The 19,197-nt window shown below is 47.6% G+C and overlaps 1 protein-coding gene across 3 annotated transcripts in view; it reads right to left on the bottom strand.

The window, feature by feature from the left end:
- Positions 1–19,197, bottom strand: part of TRPM6 (transient receptor potential cation channel subfamily M member 6) — a 527,875-nt gene that overhangs the window by 458,061 nt on the left and 50,617 nt on the right. Inside the window, exon 1 of one of the 3 annotated variants that reach the window (XM_063913865.1) lies at positions 14,608–14,656. The exons of the other annotated variants lie outside the window; for them this stretch is intronic. Coding sequence (XP_063769935.1) covers positions 14,608–14,613 — 6 coding nt within the window. The 5' untranslated portion in view covers positions 14,614–14,656. Of the gene's footprint in view, positions 1–14,607; positions 14,657–19,197 lie in introns of those variants that run through there. 3 annotated transcript variants of the gene reach the window in all.

The following is a 19,197-nucleotide window of genomic DNA, read 5'->3' as shown; positions in this document are numbered from 1 at the left end:
CAGGACATTGTAAATGGCCCTTAGTTCCAGTATATTTATGTGTAGAGAAGTCTCTAGACTTGACCACAGCCCTTGGAAGTTTCTTCCCTGAGTGACTGCCCCCCATCCTCGGAGGCTTGCATTCATGGTCACCAGGACCCAGTCCTGTATGCCGAACCTGCGGCCCTCGAGAAGGTAAGCACTCTGCAGCCACCACAGAAGAGACACCCTGGCCCTTGGGGACAGGGTGATCAGCCGATGCATCTGAAGATGCGATCCGGACCACTTGTCCAACAGATCCCACTGAAAGATCCTTGCATGGAACCTGCCGAAGGGAATGGCTTCGTATGAAGCCACCATCTTTCCCCGGACTCACGTGCAGTGATGCACCGATACCTGTTTTGGTTTTAGGAGGTCCCTGACCAGAGATGCTAATTCCTGGGCCTTCTCCACCGGGAGAAACACCTTCTTCTGTTCTATGTCCAGAATCATGCCCAGGAAAAGCAGACGCGTCGTAGGAATCAGCTGCGACTATGGAACATTCAGAATCCAGCCGTGCTGTTGCAACACTTCCTGAGAGAGTGCTACGCTGATCAACAACTGCTCTCTGGACCTCGCCTTTATGAGGAGATCGTCCAAGTACGGGATAACTATAACTCCCTTCTTCCGAAGGAGTATCATCATTTCGGCCATTACCTTGGTAAATATCCTCGGTGCCGTGGACAGGCCAAACGGCAACGTCTGGAACTGGTAATGACAGTCCTGTACCACAAACCTGAGGTACTCCTGGTGAAGTGGGTAAATGGGGACATGCAAGTAAGCATCCTTGATGTCCAGCGACACCATAAAATCCCCCTCTTCCAGGCTTGCAATAACCACTCTGAGCGATTCCATTTTGAACTTGAATTTCTTTATATAAGTGTTCAAGGATTTTAAATTCAGAATGGGTCTCACCGAACCGTCCGGTTTCGGTACCACAAACATTGTGGAATAGTAACCCCTTCCCTTTTGAAGGAGGGGGACCCTGATAATCACTTGCTGGAGGTACAGCTTGTGAATTGCCGCCAGGACTACCTCCCTTTCCATGGGGGAAGCTGGCAAGGCTGATTTGAGGTAACGGCGGGGGGGAGTCGCTTCGAATTCCAGCTTGTATCCCTGAGATACAATTTGTACAGCCCAGAGATCCACCTGTGAGCGAACCCACTGGTTGCTGAAGTTTCGGAGACGCGCCCCCACCGCACCTGGCTCCGCCTGTGGAGCCCCAACGTCATGCGGTGGACTTAGTGGAAGCAGGGGAGGACTTTTGTTCCTGGGAACTGGCTGCATGGTGCAGCTTCTTACCTCTACCCCTGCCTCTGGCAAGAAAGGATGCGCCCCTGACCCTCTTGCCTTTCTGAGAACGAAAGGACTGCATTTGATAATACGGTGCTTTCTTAGGCTGTGAGGAAACCTGAGGCAAGAAAGTCGACTTTCCAGCTGTCGCTGTGGACACGAGGTCCGATAGACCGTCCCCAAACAATTCCTCACCCTTATAAGGTAAAACCTCCATGTGTTTTTTAGAATCAGCATCTCCTGTCCATTGCCAAGTCCATAAGACCCTCCTGGCAGAAATGGACATAGCATTAATTCTAGAGCCCAGCAGGCAAATGTCCCTCTGAGCATCCCGCATATATAAGACGACGTCTTTTATATGGCCCAGGGTTAGCAAAACAGTATCCCTGTAGAGGGAATCTATGTCGTCTGACAGAGTATCTGTCCATGCTGCTACAGCACTACACATCCAGGCTGAAGCAATAGCAGGTCTCAGTAGAGTACCAGAGTGTGTATACACTGACTTCAGGATAGCTTCCTGCTTTCTATCCGCAGGCTCCTTTAGGGCGGCCGTATCCTGAGACGGCAGGGCCACCTTTTTAGATAAGCGTGTCAGCGCCTTGTCCACCCTAGGGGATGTTTCCCAACGTAACCTGTCCGTTGGTGGGAAAGGGTACGCCATCAGTAACCTCTTAGAAATCACTAGTTTCTTATCAGGGGAACTCCACGCTTCTTCACATAATTCATTTAATTCATCAGATGGGGAAAAGTCACTGGCTGCTTTTTCTCCCCAAACATATAAACCCTCTTGGTATTAACAGGGTTAATCTCAGAAATGTGTAATACATCTTTCATTGCAATAATCATGTATCAGATGGCCTTGGTCATTTTAGACTGTAAATGTGCCTCATCATCGTTGACACTTGAGTCGGACTCCGTGTCGACATCTGTGTCAACCATCTGAGATAGAGGGCATTTATGAGCCCCTGACGGTTTCTGAGTCGCCTGGGCAGGCGCGGGCTGAGACCCCAGCTGTCCCAAGGCTGCAGCGTCATCAAACCTTTTATGTAAGGAGCTTACATTGTCGTTTAAGACCTTCCACATATCCATCCAATCAGGTGTCGGCCCCGACGGGGGCGACACCACACTTATCTGCCCTTGCCCCGCCTCCACGTAACCCTCCTCATCAAACATGTCGACACAGCCGTACCGACACACCGCACACACACAGGGAATGCTCAGACTGAGGACAGGAGCCCACAAAGTCCTTTGGGGAGACAGAGAGTATGCCAGCACACACCACAGCGCTATATAACACAGGGATTTTCACTTATAATAAGTGATTACCCAATAGCTGCCTTATATGTTTTATTTGCGCCTAAATTTATGTGCCCCCCCTCTCTTTTTTACCCTTCTTGTACTTGGATACTGCAGGGGAGAGTCTGGGGAACTGCTTCCAGAAGAGCTGTGAAGAGAAAATGGCGCTGGTGTGCTGAGGAAGAAGGCCCCGCCCCCTCAGTGGCGGGCTTCTGTCCCGCTTTCTGTGTAAAAAAATGGCGTGGGTTTTATATATATATATATATATATATATATACACAGTGCCAGACTGTATATATGTATTTTTATTGCCAAAAGGTACTTCAATTGCTGCCCAGGGCGCCCCCCCCCCCCCCCCAGCGCCCTGCACCCTACAGTGACCGGAGTGTGTAAGTGTGCTGGGAGCAATGGCGCACAGCTGCGGTGCTGTGCGCTACCTTAAATGAAGACAGGAGTCTTCTGCCGCCGATTTCGTCTTCAAGCTTCTGTTCTTCTGGCTCTGCGAGGGGGACGGCGGCGCGGCTCCGGGAACGGACGATCGAGGACGGGTGCCTGTGTTCGAACCCTCTGGAGCTAATGGTGTCCAGTAGCCTAAGAAGCAAAAGCTAGCTGCAAGCAGGTAGGTTTGCTTCTCTCCCCTTAGTCCCATGTAGCAGAGAGTCTGTTTCCAGCAGAAGCTCACTGAAAATAAAAAACCTAATAAATCCTCTCTTTACTAGTAAGCTCAGGAGAGCCCACTAGGAGCACCCAGCTCTGGCCGGGCACAGATTCTAACTGAGGTCTGGAGGAGGGGCATAGAGGGAGGAGCCAGTGCACACCAGATAGTACCTAATCTTTTCTTTAGAGTGCCCAGTCTCCTGCGGAGCCCGTCTATTCCCCATGGTCCTTACGGAGTTCCCAGCATCCACTAGGACGTCAGAGAAAGTGAAGCGCTGTGAATACTTTCCGGATGCACTGTACATAGGCCCTCATTCCGAGTTGATCGGTCGCAAGGCGAATTTAGCAGAGTTACACACGCTAAGCCGCCGCCTACTGGGAGTGAATCTTAGCTTCTTAAAATTGCGACCGATGTATTCGCAATATTGCGATTACTAACTACTTAGCAGTTTCAGAGTAGCTCCAGACTTACTCTGCCTGTGCGATCATTTCAGTGCTTGTCGTTCCTGGTTGACGTCACAAACACACCCAGCGTTCGCCCAGGCACTCCCACCGTTTCCCCGGCCACTCCTGCGTTTTTTCCGGAAACGGTAGCGTTTTCAGCCACACGCCCCTGAAACGCCGTGTTTCCGCCCAGTAACACCCATTTCCTGTCAATCACATTACGATCGCCGGAGCGAAGAAAAAGCCGTGAGTAAAAATACTTTCATCATAGTAAAGTTACTTGGCGCAGTCGCAGTGCGAACATTGCGCATGCGTACTAAGTGGATTTTCACTGCGATGCGATGAAAAATACCGAGCGAACAACTCGGAATGAGGGCCATAATTAATACCTGATTAACAAAAAACAATATAAGTAATGTTAAAAAAATTTAATGTCTACTTTCAATGTACTGAAATGCCCATCTTGTCACATTAATCCCCGTTGCTAAACTTAGATTGAGTGCTATTGTAAACTAGGTGCCTGGTGGGGACCAGACTAGATACTAAATAGAAATCTGGTGCATCTGGTCCAAACTATTGCTGCTGTAGCTATTTGTCCGAACAAAGTAGCAGACCTACTGTTGCCCCAAGTAATTTTCCATAACAACATCTGTAATACCCCACTATGGGAGGCATTACGTTTGGCATTGTGTAACGCTCTATAGTGCACGTCAGGTGGGACATCAAGTGCTATCCTGAGATGCAGCTGGGAGAGACTGGCTGTGCAGTAAATAGATGGCTAGTGATGCCTGTGTGTGAGAGCCACATCACTCTGTAGGGCAGAGCTGGGATCCAAGCGTCAAACTGCCCTCTGTGCCTGTTGGTGAAATAGGCAGACTTGGAGGCAAGGCTGTTATAGAAGGGATCTGCCCACCAGAGGCGTTCCCCCTAAGGAAGCCAGAGCTGGACCAGGCAGCTGCTGTCAATGAGGCAGACCACCAGATAGTGACACAGACCTGCAGAGTGGAACTCACAGCTGAGAGACAGGCAGCAGGAGAAACCATTCCAGACCAGTCTACAAATGAATTGCTTAATCACTACAGTGTCCATCTAGCAAGAGCTCCCTAGGAACTTACAGTATTATGGGGCAGATGTATTAACCTGGCGAAGGCATAAGGAAGTCATAAACCAGTGATATGTGCAAGGTGATAAAGGCACCAGCCAATCAGATCCTAACTGTTAATTTACATATTGGAGCTGATTGGCTGGTGCCTTTATCACCTTGCACATATCACTGGTTTATCACTTCCTTGTGCTTCTCCAGGTTAATACATCTGCCCCTATATTGCTTAAGCTGCCTCCCAGGACAGCCAGGTAGTAGTCTGGAGATGTCAATCTCCATTAACTCGTCAATTACAATGTAATAATAGCTCCATAGGAAACGCCGTTGTGACAGTGATAGCCAATTCTTCAATTGGACAATAGATTCTAAAGTGGCAGGAATAATCCATTATTTGGAAGGGACAGTACTTATTAATATAGAATACGATGTGCACCATCTTTAAAGACACAAACTCTATACCGAAAATATATTTTGGTGTTAATTATGTTGTTTTCTACTGACATTATTGGTTAATTCTTGTCCTCAAAGATGAATATCTATGTAAAACTCTGGGAAATTTATAAATGGGAGATATGTTTTTCCCAGGTTTCTGAGCTATACGATTTAAACCCCCAGGAAAATGTCTGTTACTGCCAAACAGATTTGGTTAGAGTTTGGGCTTTAGCATAAGCCAGTTAAGGGTGTCTGAGAGTATGGATGGAGAGAGAGGGCGGGCTCCATCCATTAGGGCCATTTTGTGTCTTCAGCCTGACAGTAGGCAAATTAGTACCTGCACCTGCAAGAGGCTGATATAAGGTGTCACAGAGCTTTACCTGGAGTCTCACTACCTGGAGAAGCAGGCAACAGGCTTGTGAGAAGACACTTTGATTCAATGACCTTAAGTACTTTTAAATGCAAAAGTAAGGATTTTTTCATGTATTGTCACAACAGAGCTGCCTGAGATACCATTACAATCCTTTAAAATGACACCACATTTTACAAACAAAAATGAATTTAAAGAAGTACGGTGATTTCTACGAGTCCTGGCATGCGTTCCAGCATGCGTGTCAGAATGCGTTCCATGGGACCCAAGATGGCCGCCATACTATTACCGGTTTTGATGTAATATACGGAATCTGATTGCTTGTGTGCATTCCACGGAGTTTAGAGGCATTCGCGGCATTTCCGGCTGGGGATAAAACCCAGTGTACATAACCATCTTTGTTAAAATTGTCGTGCGGGATTGGGATTTGGCTCCTACTTTGGAACAAGGAGAGTAATCTCTACTCCACTGATCGCCGTGGTTATCTCTGATGAAAGACCGTTTGCCATGACAACGTGCACACTCAAATGCATTTGGACTGTTTTTGTAACTTTTGATTACATGGTCTATAAGAATATAATATTAAATGTTATACTATATATACATAGTGTTACAATAATATGTCACTTCCTTGTTTAAATGTATTAGAGTTTTGTTTGATTTTAATTGATGATGTCATTACCTGTGGATCTCTATTGGCTGTTTGTACTCAATATGTATATTCACGTGGTATGTCTGTTGACAGTGATATCAGGGTCAGTCCCGACAGTCGGCATGCCGACTAACAGGGACTATTCCCACTCGTGTCACGCATACCCAACCCGTTATATCAGTGAGTCCTCACATTATACAATAAATATCCCTCAACAGCATCTACTGCCAGCAGATTTAGGGATATTTAACTGTATAAGGTGAGGACTCACCGATATAATTTAGTGACCCCTAATACCACTGTCAACAGACATACCGTGTGAACAAACACGTTGATAACAGATGGTAGAGGATGTGCGTAATCAAATGGATAGGACCACCTATAAGCTTGTCATTACTTAGTAACTATCACCATCCACTCTTACTGATGCGTTATGCCATGTCACTTTATGCATACCGATGAGAATGAGTGCAAGACTTGATAAGCACCTTTCATCAGTATATAAATATAAATTAATTTACCTGTTCAGTATATTACCAGTAATATTTGTTGCCATGTCTAGTACACAGACAAAATATTTAAAGGATTGCTTATATTACTATAAGCAATCCTTTAAATATTTAACGGTCATTCGATATTTGGGGATTTCAGAATAGGTACTGTAGTACCCACTGGTGTTGAGGTTCATCCCTTTACCCTTATTCCCCATTGTTGTCGAGTATGATCCTCAGGGCCGGTTCAAGCCCGCACTGCGCCCCGGGCAGGAAACAGGGCGTGGCTTAATACAGGGGGCGTGGTCAGTTACGCCCCCTGTACATTAGTAGCGCCGCTTGAATGCTGAGCGGTGCGCGATGACGTCATCGCGCACCGCTCAGCAAAGGTACTCTCCACAAAGGGAAACTAAACGCTACGCGTCTAGTTCCCTTCACAGGAGGCACCGACGGGGGACACAGCGGGCAGCGGAGGGCACAGCAGTGGCGGATCTTGCCATGGTGCGGCGCCCTCCGGATGGCGCCAGCGCCCTCCGGAAGGCGGCGCCCCGGGCAAAAGTCCTGCTTGCCCGTGGCAAGATCCGCTACTGATGATCCTCCCTACAGCCCTGACCTGGTCCCAAGTGATTTCCATCTCTTTGTTCCACTGAAGGACCTTCAGGCGATTCTCAACCGACGGTAAAGTTCAGCAAGCCGTTATGTTCCGTCTTCAGGCGCTTGACACTGATTTCTTCTGTGCCAGGATAGATGCCTTGGTGTACCATTGGAGCAAATGCTTAGACAAGTATAGGGACTATGTGGAAAAGTCATCTGTACCAAAGCCATACTATTGATTATACATATACTATATGTACAAGTTGAAAAAATTTGCACAATGAGATGTCTTGTAACCTTATTTCTTGAACCACCCTCCTACAACAGGGAAGGCAGTATTTGCATAAAGTAGCAGAAGCAATACCAGCAAGAGACGTACACATGGACACTGTAGCCTCCAAATCAGAAACAGGCCCCAAATATATGGAAATACATAAGAGTAATGGTAGAACTGCAATGTCTTAACTACTCTGCATGTACTGTAGGTCACCTTATGAGTGGCACCTGGCATTCATGACTTTGGTTAAGTAAACCCACCTAGGCAAATAGTAGGTAAAATATACCTCCATTTATTGCTGAGATGCACAACACTTAAAAATTTACTATATTTTTTCTTTAAAAACCAAGGGGTTTTGACATCACATTCGATGCGCAATCTCAGCTGTTGAGCCATTGTTTTCACTTCTCCATCCAATTGTTAGGAATCAATGTCTTTCTACTTGTGTCTGGCACATACAATAGTAAAATCTGCAGTTCACAGAGAGTTTATGATCTAATTCCAGGCAAACTTAACCATCCTGCAACCAGTCAAACAGAGCTGTAACTGCATCTAAGCACTGTCCTGGACTGCATCTTTTTAGACCCCCTTTTCCATTCTAGTCAAGGGAGGAGGGGGGCTTCCCATGGATTTTCCATAGTATTCAGCCTAATTGCAAGCAACCTACATGTTGTGGCTTCAGCATGTCTGCTATAGTGGGATTCTACTCAACTAAACTCGTGCTGCCTGTATATAGAGGCATATTACACAAATGGACATTTACACAATAGAAGCAGTGAGTGGAACACCACCTGGTGACATTTAAGATCCACAAAAACTACACATGTACTGTACATCATTCAAATAATACTATGAAAGCAATTATAGACATAGATTGAGCAGGTTAACCCCTATATTCAATGTCCTGTCCATACATACTGTAATTTCAAACTGTAATGCATAAGCAGTTTGCTAAAAGTCAGAAGACTGTCCGCATTCTGAATTGCATGCAACTCTGAATCAGGTTCTTAATGCGCTGGTGATGACACTGCAAACTGCACATGGCACTGTAATTTTAGCATGTTTGTACAGAGTCTTATGCCATCCACTCACAATTAGTCAATAACTAGCCTCTATATGAGATTTCTTACTATGCCACACATTCATGCGTTCACTCAGAGTATCCAATAAGCCCCGATGCCATTTCGGTCATTATCGCGGTGTCCAATTAGAGGCCATTTTTATCAGCTGAAATTGGACCCGCGATCGTGCAAAAACACATGGGAACGGGGATAAATCCCCGATCCCATGCGTTATCGCGGGTCGTGCAGTAAAATTACTGCAGATTATACTTCAGAGCCTGAGGCACCCCAAGCATAATCCCCATTAAATGCCTGCATTGGGGAGGAGGAACGCGCAGAGTCGGGACTAACTGGATAGCCCCTGGCGATACAATTACCCGCTGTCAGAATAAAGTATCTAATTTACATGAACAAAAAGAAAAGAAAAGACAACCATAATAAACAGGGCTATTGACATCAAGTCCAGGCAACACTTGCCCTGCATGATACAGTATTGTTAGTTTTGATCTCCGTTTCAGAAATAGAATACTCACAGTAATCAGCAAGATGTTACTTATTAAACACTTTAGTTGTACAAGTGCAATAAAATATACTTATGAGAAGTTATGCAGACACAGTGTTTTACTGCATCAAAACAGATAATAAGAATTTACTTACCGATAATTCTATTTCTCGTAGTCCGTAGTGGATGCTGGGGACTCCGTCAGGACCATGGGGAATAGCGGCTCCGCAGGAGACAGGGCACAAAAATAAAGCTTTAGGATTAGGTGGTGTGTACTGGCTCCTCCCCCTATGACCCTCCTCCAAGCCTCAGTTAGGATACTGTGCCCGGACGAGCGTACACAATAAGGAAGGATATTGAACCCCGGGTAAGACTCATACCAGCCACACCAATCACACCGTATAACTTGTGATCTGAACCCAGTTAACAGTATGACAAACGTAGGAGCCTCTGAACAGACGGCTCACAACAAATAACAACCCGATTTTTTTGTAACAATAACTATGTACAAGTATTGCAGACAATCCGCACTTGGGATGGGCGCCCAGCATCCACTACGGACTACGAGAAATAGAATTATCGGTAAGTAAATTCTTATTTTCTCTAACGTCCTAAGTGGATGCTGGGGACTCCGTCAGGACCATGGGGATTATACCAAAGCTCCCAAACGGGCGGGAGAGTGCGGATGACTCTGCAGCACCGAATGAGAGAACTCAAGGTCCTCCTCAGCCAGGGTATCAAATTTGTAGAATTTTGCAAACGTGTTTGCCCCTGACCAAGTAGCAGCTCGGCAGAGTTGTAATGCCGAGACTCCCCGGGCAGCCGCCCAGGATGAGCCCACTTTCCTTGTGGAATGGGCCTTGACAGATTTAGGCTGTGGCAAGCCTGCCACAGAATGTGCAAGTTGAATTGTGCTACAAATCCAACGAGCAATCGTCTGCTTAGAAGCAGGAGCACCCATCTTGTTGGGTGCATACAATATAAGCAGTGAGTCAGACTTTCTGACTCCCGCCGTTCTTGAAATATATATTTTCAATGCCCGGACCACGTCCAACAACTTGGAATCCTCCAACTCGTTAGTAGCCGCAGGCACCACAATAGGCTGGTTCAGGTGAAACGCTGACACCACCTTAGGCAGAAAATGAGGACGCGTCCGCAGTTCTGCCCTGTCCGTATGGAAAATCAGATATGGGCTCTTATATGATAAAGCCGCCAATTCTGATACTCTCCTGGCTGAAGCCAGGGCCAGTAGCATGGTTACTTTCCATGTAAGATACTTCAGCTCCACCGATTTGAGCGGCTCAAACCAATGGGATTTGAGAAAATCCAAGACTACATTAAGATCCCACGGTGCCACTGGGGGCACAACCGGGGGCTGTATATGTAGTACTCCTTTTACAAAAGTCTGGACTTCAGGAACTGAAGCCAATTCTTTCTGGAAGAAAATCGACAGGGCCGAAATTTGAACCTTAATGGACCCCAATTTGAGGCCCATAGACAATCCTGTTTGCAGGAAATGTAGGAATCGACCCAGTTGAAATTCCTCCGTGGGGGCCTTCCTGGCCTCACACCACGCAACATATTTTCTCCAAATGCGGTGATAATGTTGTGCAGTCACCTCCTTCCTGGCTTTTACCAGTGTAGGAATGACCTCTTCCGGAATGCCTTTTTCCTTTAGAATTCGGCGTTCAACCGCCATGCCGTCAAACGCAGCCGCGGTAAGTCTTGGAATAGACACGGTCCCTGCTGAAGCAGGTCCCGTCTTAGAGGTAGAGGCCACGGATCCTCCGTGAGCATCTCTTGAAGTTCCGGGTACCAAGTTCTTCTTGGCCAATCCGGAGCCACTAGTATCGTTCTTACTCCCTTTTGCCGTATAATTCTCAGTACTTTTGGTATGAGAGGCAGAGGAGGGAACACATACACTGACTGGAACACCCACGGTGTTACCAGAGCGTCCACAGTTATTGCCTGAGGATCTCTTGACCTGGCGCAATACCTGTCCAGTTTTTTGTTGAGGCGGGACGCCATCATATCCACCATTGGTTTTTCCCAACGGTTCACAATCATGTGGAAGACTTCTGGATGAAGTCCCCACTCTCCCGGGTGTAGATCGTGTCTGCTGAGGAAGTCTGCTTCCCAGTTGTCCACTCCCGGAATGAATACTGCTGACAGTGCTATCACATGATCTTCCGCCCAGCGAAGAATCCTTGCAGCTTCTGCCATTGCTGTCCTGCTTCTTGTGCCGCCCTGTCTGTTTACGTGGGCGACTGCCGTGATGTTGTCCGACTGGATCAACACCGGCTGACCCTGAAGCAGGGGTTTTGCCAGACTTAGAGCATTGTAAATCGCTCTTAGCTCCAGTATATTTATGTGAAGAGACATCTCCAGGCTTGACCATACTCCCTGGAAGTTTCTTCCTTGTGTGACCGCTCCCCAGCCTCTCAGACTGGCATCCGTGGTCACCAGGACCCAGTCCTGTATGCCGAATCTGCGGCCCTCTAACAGATGAGCACTCTGCAACCACCACAGAAGAGACACCCTTGTCCGTGGCGATAAGGTTATCCGCTGATGCATCTGCAGATGCGATCCGGACCATCTGTCCAGCAGATCCCACTGAAAAGTTCGTGCGTGGAATCTGCCGAATGGAATCGCTTCGTAAGAAGCCACCATCTTTCCCAGGACTCTTGTGCATTGATGCACAGACACTGTCCCTGGTTTTAGGAGGTTCCTGACAAGTTCGGATAACTCCCTGGCTTTCTCCTCCGGAAGAAACACCTTTTTCTGAACCGTGTCCAGAATCATTCCCAGGAACAGCAGACGTGTTGTCGGGGTTAACTGAGATTTTGGAAAATTCAGAATCCACCCGTGTTGTTGCAGCACTACTTGGGTTAGTGCTACTCCGTCCTCCAGCTGTTCTCTGGACCTTGCCCTTATCAGGAGATCGTCCAAGTAAGGGATAATTAATACGCCTCTTCTTCGCAGAAGAATCATCATTTCGGCCATTACCTTGGTAAAGACCCGAGGTGCCGTGGACAATCCAAACGGCAGCGTCTGAAACTGATAATGACAGTTTTGCACCACGAACCTGAGGTACCCTTGATGTGAAGGGCAAATTGGGACATGCAGGTAAGCATCCTTTATGTCCAGGGACACCATAAAGTCCCCTTCTTCCAGATTCGCTATCACTGCTCTGAGTGACTCCATCTTGAACTTGAATTTTTGTATGTACAGGTTCAAAGATTTCAGATTTAGAATAGGTCTTACCGAGCCGTCCGGCTTCGGTACCACAAATAGCGTGGAGTAATACCCCTTTCCCTGTTGTAGGAGGGGTACCTTGACTATCACCTGCTGAGAAAACAGCTTGTGAATGGCTTCCAATACCGTCGCCCTGTCTGAGGGAGACGTTGGCAAAGCAGACTTTAGGAACCGGCGAGGGGGAGACTTCTCGAATTCCAACCTGTAACCCTGAGATACTACCTGCAGAATCCAGGGGTCCACCTGTGAGCAAGCCCACTGTGCGCTGAAATTCTTGAGTCGACCCCCCACCGTTCCTGAGTCCGCTTGTAAGGCCCCAGCGTCATGCTGAGGGCTTTGCAGAACCCTGGGAGGGCTTCTGTTCCTGGGCAGGGGCTGCTTGCTGCCCTCTCTTACCCCTTCCTCTGCCCCGAGGCAGATATGACTGTCCTTTTGTCCGCTTGTTCTTATAGGAACGAAAGGACTGCGGCTGAAAAGACGGTGTCTTTTTCTGTTGGGAGGGGGTCTGAGGTAAAAAAGTGGATTTTCCGGCAGTTGCCGTGGCCACCAGATCCGATAGACCGACGCCAAATAATTCCTCCCCTTTATACGGCAATACTTCCATATGTCGTTTGGAATCCGCATCACCTGACCACTGTCGCGTCCATAAACTCCTTCTGGCAGATATGGACATCGCATTTACTCTCGATGCCAGAGTGCAAATATCTCTCTGCGCATCTCGCATATAAAGGAAAGCATCCTTTAATTGCTCTATAGTCAATAAAATACTGTCCCTATCCAGGGTATCAATATTTTCAGTCAGGGAATCCAACCAGACGACCCCAGCACTGCACATCCAGGCTGAGGCGATGGCTGGTCGCAGTATAACACCAGTATGTGTGTATATACTTTTTAGGGTAGTTTCCAGTCTCCTATCCGCTGGATCCTTGAGGGCGGCCGTATCAGGAGACGGTAACGCCACTTGTTTTGATAAGCGTGTGAGTGCCTTATCCACCCTAGGGGGTGTTTCCCAGTGCGCCCTAACCTCTGGCGGGAAAGGGTATAATGCTAATAACTTTTTTGAAATTAGCATTTTTCTATCTGGGTTAACCCACGCTTCATCACATACATCATTTAATTCCTCTGATTCAGGAAAAACTACAGGTAGTTTTTTCACTCCCCACATAATACCCCTTTTTGTGGTACTTGCAGTATCAGAGATATGCAAAGCCTCCTTCATTGCCGTGATCATATAACGTGTGGCCCTACTTGAAAATACGTTTGTTTCATCACCGTCGACACTAGATTCAGTGTCTGTGTCTGGGTCTGTGTCGACCGACTGAGGTAAAGGGCGCTTTACAGCCCCTGACGGTGTCTGAGACGCCTGGGCAGGTACTAACTGGTTTGCCGGCCGTCTCATGTCGTCAACTGATTTTTGTAATGTGCTGACATTATCACGTAATTCCATAAACAAAGCCATCCATTCCGGTGTCGACTCCCTGGGGGGTGACATCACCATTATCGGCAATTGCTCTGCCTCCACGCCAACATCGTCCTCATACATGTCGACACACACGTACCGACACACAGCAGACACACAGGGAATGCTCTTATCGAAGACAGGACCCCACTAGCCCTTTGGGGAGACAGAGGGAGAGTTTGCCAGCACACACCCAAGCGCTATAATATATATGGGAACAACCTTATATAAGTGTTGTTCCTTATAGCAGCTTAAATATATCGAATATATCGCCAAAAAATGCCCCCCCTCTCTGTTTTACCCTGTTTCTGTAGTGCAGTGCAGGGGAGAGTCCTGGGAGCCTTCCTCACAGCGGAGCTGAGCAGGAAAATGGCGCTGTGTGCTGAGGAGAATAAGCCCCGCCCCCTATTTCGGCGGGCTTTCCTCCCGTAGATTTAGATAACTGGCATGGGTTAAATACATACTGTAACACTGTAGGGGTGCAAGGTGCCTTTTCCTGGGGAATATGGCAGCCCGCAGCAGCTGAGGAACAACACAAGTCCAGTTTCTGGTACAACTGACCCCGGCCAGTTTTATTGAAACAGAAAATAAAACAAACCCCAAAATAAAAATACCTTGCCTGTCCGGCACTAACTAAACATAAGATATTCCTAACTGTCACTAAACAAAACACAGAGTTCTTCAGTACATACTGTATAGCTTACTTGCATCAGAAAGCGTGTCTCTCACACACAGATCCTGCAGCCTTCCCAGGCAGTCTGCCCATACTAATCAGGTTAGAAGCACTATATCACTCTTACACAGCTGAAACCCTGATTAGCCCTCTGTGAGGCCAAAGACCCGAACTGGGCCCAATGTCTAGAACTCGCCTTATCTCTCTCTCAGAGCCTTTTCCCAGCTTTTACAGCAAACTGAAAAGGTTCAGACAAAACAAAAAGCATTTTTCCTAGAAGTTAACATTTTCTAAAACATGTAAGACAAGAACCTGGGACAAATATACCTGCCCTCAAACACTATCCCAGTGTTCTTGTCACAATACATATAGCCTTAATGGCTATATGTGATGTATTCTTTTGCCATAAGGTATTAAAATATTGCTGCCCAGGGCGCCCCCAGCAGCGCCCTGCACCCTCCGTGACCGCTTGGTGTGAAGTGTGTGACAACAATGGCGCACAGCTGCAGTGCTGTGCGCTACCTTCATGAAGACTGAAGAGCCTTCTGCCGCCTGTTTCCGGACCTTCAATCTTCAGCATCTGTAAGGGGGGGTCGGCGGCGCGGCTCCGGGACGAACCCCAGGGTGAGACCTGTGTTCCGACTCCCTCTGGAGCTAATGGTGTCCAGTAGCCTAAGAATCCAATCCATCCTGCACGCAGGTGAGTTGAAATTCTCTCCCCTAAGTCCCTCGATGCAGTGAGCCTGTTGCCAGCAGGACTCACTGAAAATAAAAAACCTAAAAAACTTTTTCTAAGCAGCTCTTTAAGAGAGCCACCTAGATTGCACCCTGCTCGGACGGGCACAAAAACCTAACTGAGGCTTGGAGGAGGGTCATAGGGGGAGGAGCCAGTACACACCACCTAATCCTAAAGCTTTATTTTTGTGCCCTGTCTCCTGCGGAGCCGCTATTCCCCATGGTCCTGACGGAGTCCCCAGCATCCACTTAGGACGTTAGAGAAAAAGAGATTACCAAAAGCCCTCAGAATAACCTGGCATATTACGTCAAAGGATCTTTATGAAATATGCAAGACTTTAAAAGAATTGTAAAAAAAAATAATACATAGAATCTTTTATTATAGAATTACTAATTATAATATATACAAGGCATCTACAGAGATAATCTGCCCGATATTAGTGACCTCACCACTGTGATATCCTGGAGGGAGGTCTAGGGGCAAGTGCTGAAGGCATGGTGGAACAATTTGTGTTATCAAGGCCCGGCCCCTACGAATCACCCTGCTCCTACCCACTGCACAATAGGGCAGAGCTCACTGGCCTGCTGTTCTAGCAGTACTCCCTGAGGTTGGATCCAGCTATTAAGCCTAAGGACCCCATTTAATAACAAGTGACATATGTTTTATCAGGATTCCGCAGTTTGTCCTATTCTAGTGAGCATCGCTTGGCTGCTTTCTATGGGCAAAGGGCCGTCTTTTCGCATGGGCTCAATGGGCAGTTGCCCAAGGGCCCCAGGAGTATAAGGGCCCTAGGCGGACTGCTGAATTTTTTTTTTTAAATCGGCCCTGGGGAACCGGAGATATCCAAATTCAAAGCAGTGGACCCAATCCGAGCATGTTAATTGCTCTTCCAAGCCAGATATCTCAGGTTCTGTCTAACTTAGAGTTTTTCTGAGGGTATACTTTTATAGCTGGGACTCTCCCCTTTCGGAGGACAATAGTAGCTTGTCTCTACTGTGCCCAGAACCAGTACAGCCTTCCAGCAGCTGGTCCCTGCTCCAGCTCAACAAGCCTTGTATGCAGTTTTATATTTTCATCGGTGGATTGCTCTGACTCCTGAACTATGATCCCCAAGTCCCCAGTACCTGGAACTCTCTACTTTTTATCACATTAAAAGCTAAGAAATGTATTACCAGGAACTGGAGATATCTGCAGTCACGAAAGCTGCCCTCCCCCATATTAAGCCCACTCCACTATCCACCCGTCCCCTACATATTAAACACCCCCTACCAACCAGGAAGTCATGTACCCATGCCCCTTCATTCAGCCCAATGCCCCCTTTTACAGTTTAGTGGTCACCCTCAGTGATCGCAAAAACGCGCTATGGCACATATTTTACCCAATTATTGATGGTGGGGACTCAAGATTAAAAACCCGCAGGGTCCCTCAGGACGCGCTCTGACTTAGCAGCGCTGTCAGTGAATTTTCGTCTCCATAGCAGCAGAGGGAGGAACTTGGAAGGGGAGGAGACCATCAAGGGTGTATTCACTCCCGCCTCCCCTCACTGTCTGCTCCGCGCACACACCGCCCCCTCTCCTGCCGGCGCCTCCCAACTTAGCCTCGCCGGCCCCACCCCTTCTGGCTGCACCGTGTCTGTATGTGTGTGTGCAGAGGCGGCGGGACGTTTCCATGGTAACGGGCAGTGGCGGCTATCAGCGCTCCTCCCATGGCAGCCCGGCCTGAGCACCAGCGGGTCCCAGTGTGAGAGGCGTCCGCCCAGTACTCCATGGCGCCATACAGTCAGGGGGATGGAAAGAATGAGGTCTACTGAAGGTAAGAGGAGAGCACCGCGCGGGGTCAGCACCGGCCAGCAGGAGGCGGCACAGCAGGGTAGTCTCTGGCTTCTCCCGTACACCACAGCGCACCCGCTCCTCTGCGAGACCCAGGCTTCACCTGGCCCAATCCTGCACTACAGGTGACAGATGGAGGATGCTGGAGGATGTGCTATTGTTCCCAGACAAAAATCCGGAGGCCGATGTCCTGTAATGCAGGGACGGCCGAGCCTCTGCCTGCCCACAGGTCCCCTCTCTCAGTGCCTTCCTCCAAAGTTTGTGTGCAGGATCCCTGGAGGGGTCTGCACCGTTCATAGCGTCCTCCTGGCTGCGCGACTGCTGTGACTGACAGTGTGCTCTGTGGTCATAGCCTCCTCCTTGTTATGTGGCCTTAGCTAAAGTTGTTCTGAGAGAGCAGAATACGTGTTGTGTGACAAATTAAATCCCTATACATTACATTGTGTTCCTGCAAACATTGCTGTTGTAGTGTCTTTACCGTAACTATCACCGATGTAAAACAGTACTGGTCACCTAGAAATCTAAGTTGTTTTTTTATGTTATTTTAGTCATATTGTATTGAATGATGGCATTAGCATATTATCAATGTACATTACTACCTCCTATCTTCTGAAAGATGGTTTCTTTTGTATAAATGCTATACCTGGCTCAATCTGTATAAAGTGCTCTACCTGGCGCAATCTGTATAACGTGCTCTACCTGGCGCAATCTGTGTTACGTGCTCTACCTGGCGCAATCTGTGTAACGTGCTCTGCCTGGCGAAATGTGTGTAACATGCTCTACCTGGCGCAATGTGTGTAACGTGCTCTACCTGGCGCAATGTGTGTAACGTGCTCTACCTGGCGCAATGTTTGTAACGTGCTCTACCTGGCGCAATGTTTGTAACGTGCTCTACCTGGTGCAATGTTTGTAACGTGCTCTACCTGGTGCAATGTTTGTAACGTGCTCTACCTGGCGCAATGTATATAACATGTATGGGAGGTCCTACCTGGTGCAGTGTGTACAAGTGGCACTACTATGATGTGGCCATGCCCCTTCTCCACGAAAACATGAACCTAAAATTTTGCCTTCAGCGCGCACTGTCCATCCTTCACATTATAGGAAGGGGAGAACCAATTCAGTTTCTGTGAAAGGGCACCAAAATGTCTACTTACAGCCCTGTTGCAGAGTGTCCTGTACGCTACACAGCCCAGCAGCACTATCACTCATCCCCCTTGCATCACTTTTGTAGTGTCAAAATCAAGTCTGTGTTTTTATATTTGAATCATTAATAAGATTAATAAGAACCTTTATTCTTTTTTATTATTATTTTTTGGGGCTTAGCGTGATCACTGACCCTCCCACCATCCCTGCACTAAAGGAGTAATTAGCAGAAATTACTGCTCCAGGATCTACAAAGCTGACCAAGAACATCCCCTGCTGCCCAAGGGACATCAAAGCTGCTGCTGATAACACCCCTCACCCCTATCGCTGAAGGATGGGTAGGTGCGTCAGTGCATTGCTTTGCCCAGGGGCCCACAATGCTGTTAAGATGGCCCTGCCCATACAAACAGTATGGGCATTGTATTTACCAGAGAGCGATGTCTGCAACTTACTGCTTCTTGAAAAGATTCAAATTCGCCAGGTAATCCTCGCATCCATCTGTGTCAGCGAGTGGTAATGTCCCGGCTACCGGGACATTACCCACAATGCAGTGCTGAAGCACAGTCTCCTGGCCTCACTATCAGCCACCTCCGTTGTACTCTCCACCCCTTCTCTACTACTCTCCGCCCCCCTCTACCACTCGCCCTCACTTCCCTCCTGCTCTCTGCACTGCAATCTCCACTTGTTGGCAGCCAGAGGGCAGAAAAAAAAAATGCTGCTTAGTAAACTAAACCTACCACTCGCTGCATGGCAAGGTAGTGTTAAATACCAGCAGCAGCTAACTAAATAGTGGGCACTATATTGCGCCCATTTTTATTTTTTTGTTAAATGATAAACCTAACAAAGTTATTGTATTCTTTTTCAATACCATTCTGTCTTTGACCACTAATAGTCAACATATGCAGTAATGTAT

The sequence above is a fragment of the Pseudophryne corroboree genome, chromosome 1 (genome assembly GCF_028390025.1).
Source record: "Pseudophryne corroboree isolate aPseCor3 chromosome 1, aPseCor3.hap2, whole genome shotgun sequence".
Taxonomy (NCBI): Eukaryota; Metazoa; Chordata; class Amphibia; order Anura; family Myobatrachidae; genus Pseudophryne; species Pseudophryne corroboree.
The sequence above is the reverse complement of the archived record's forward strand: the minus strand, read 5'-3'. Positions and strand labels throughout refer to the sequence as shown.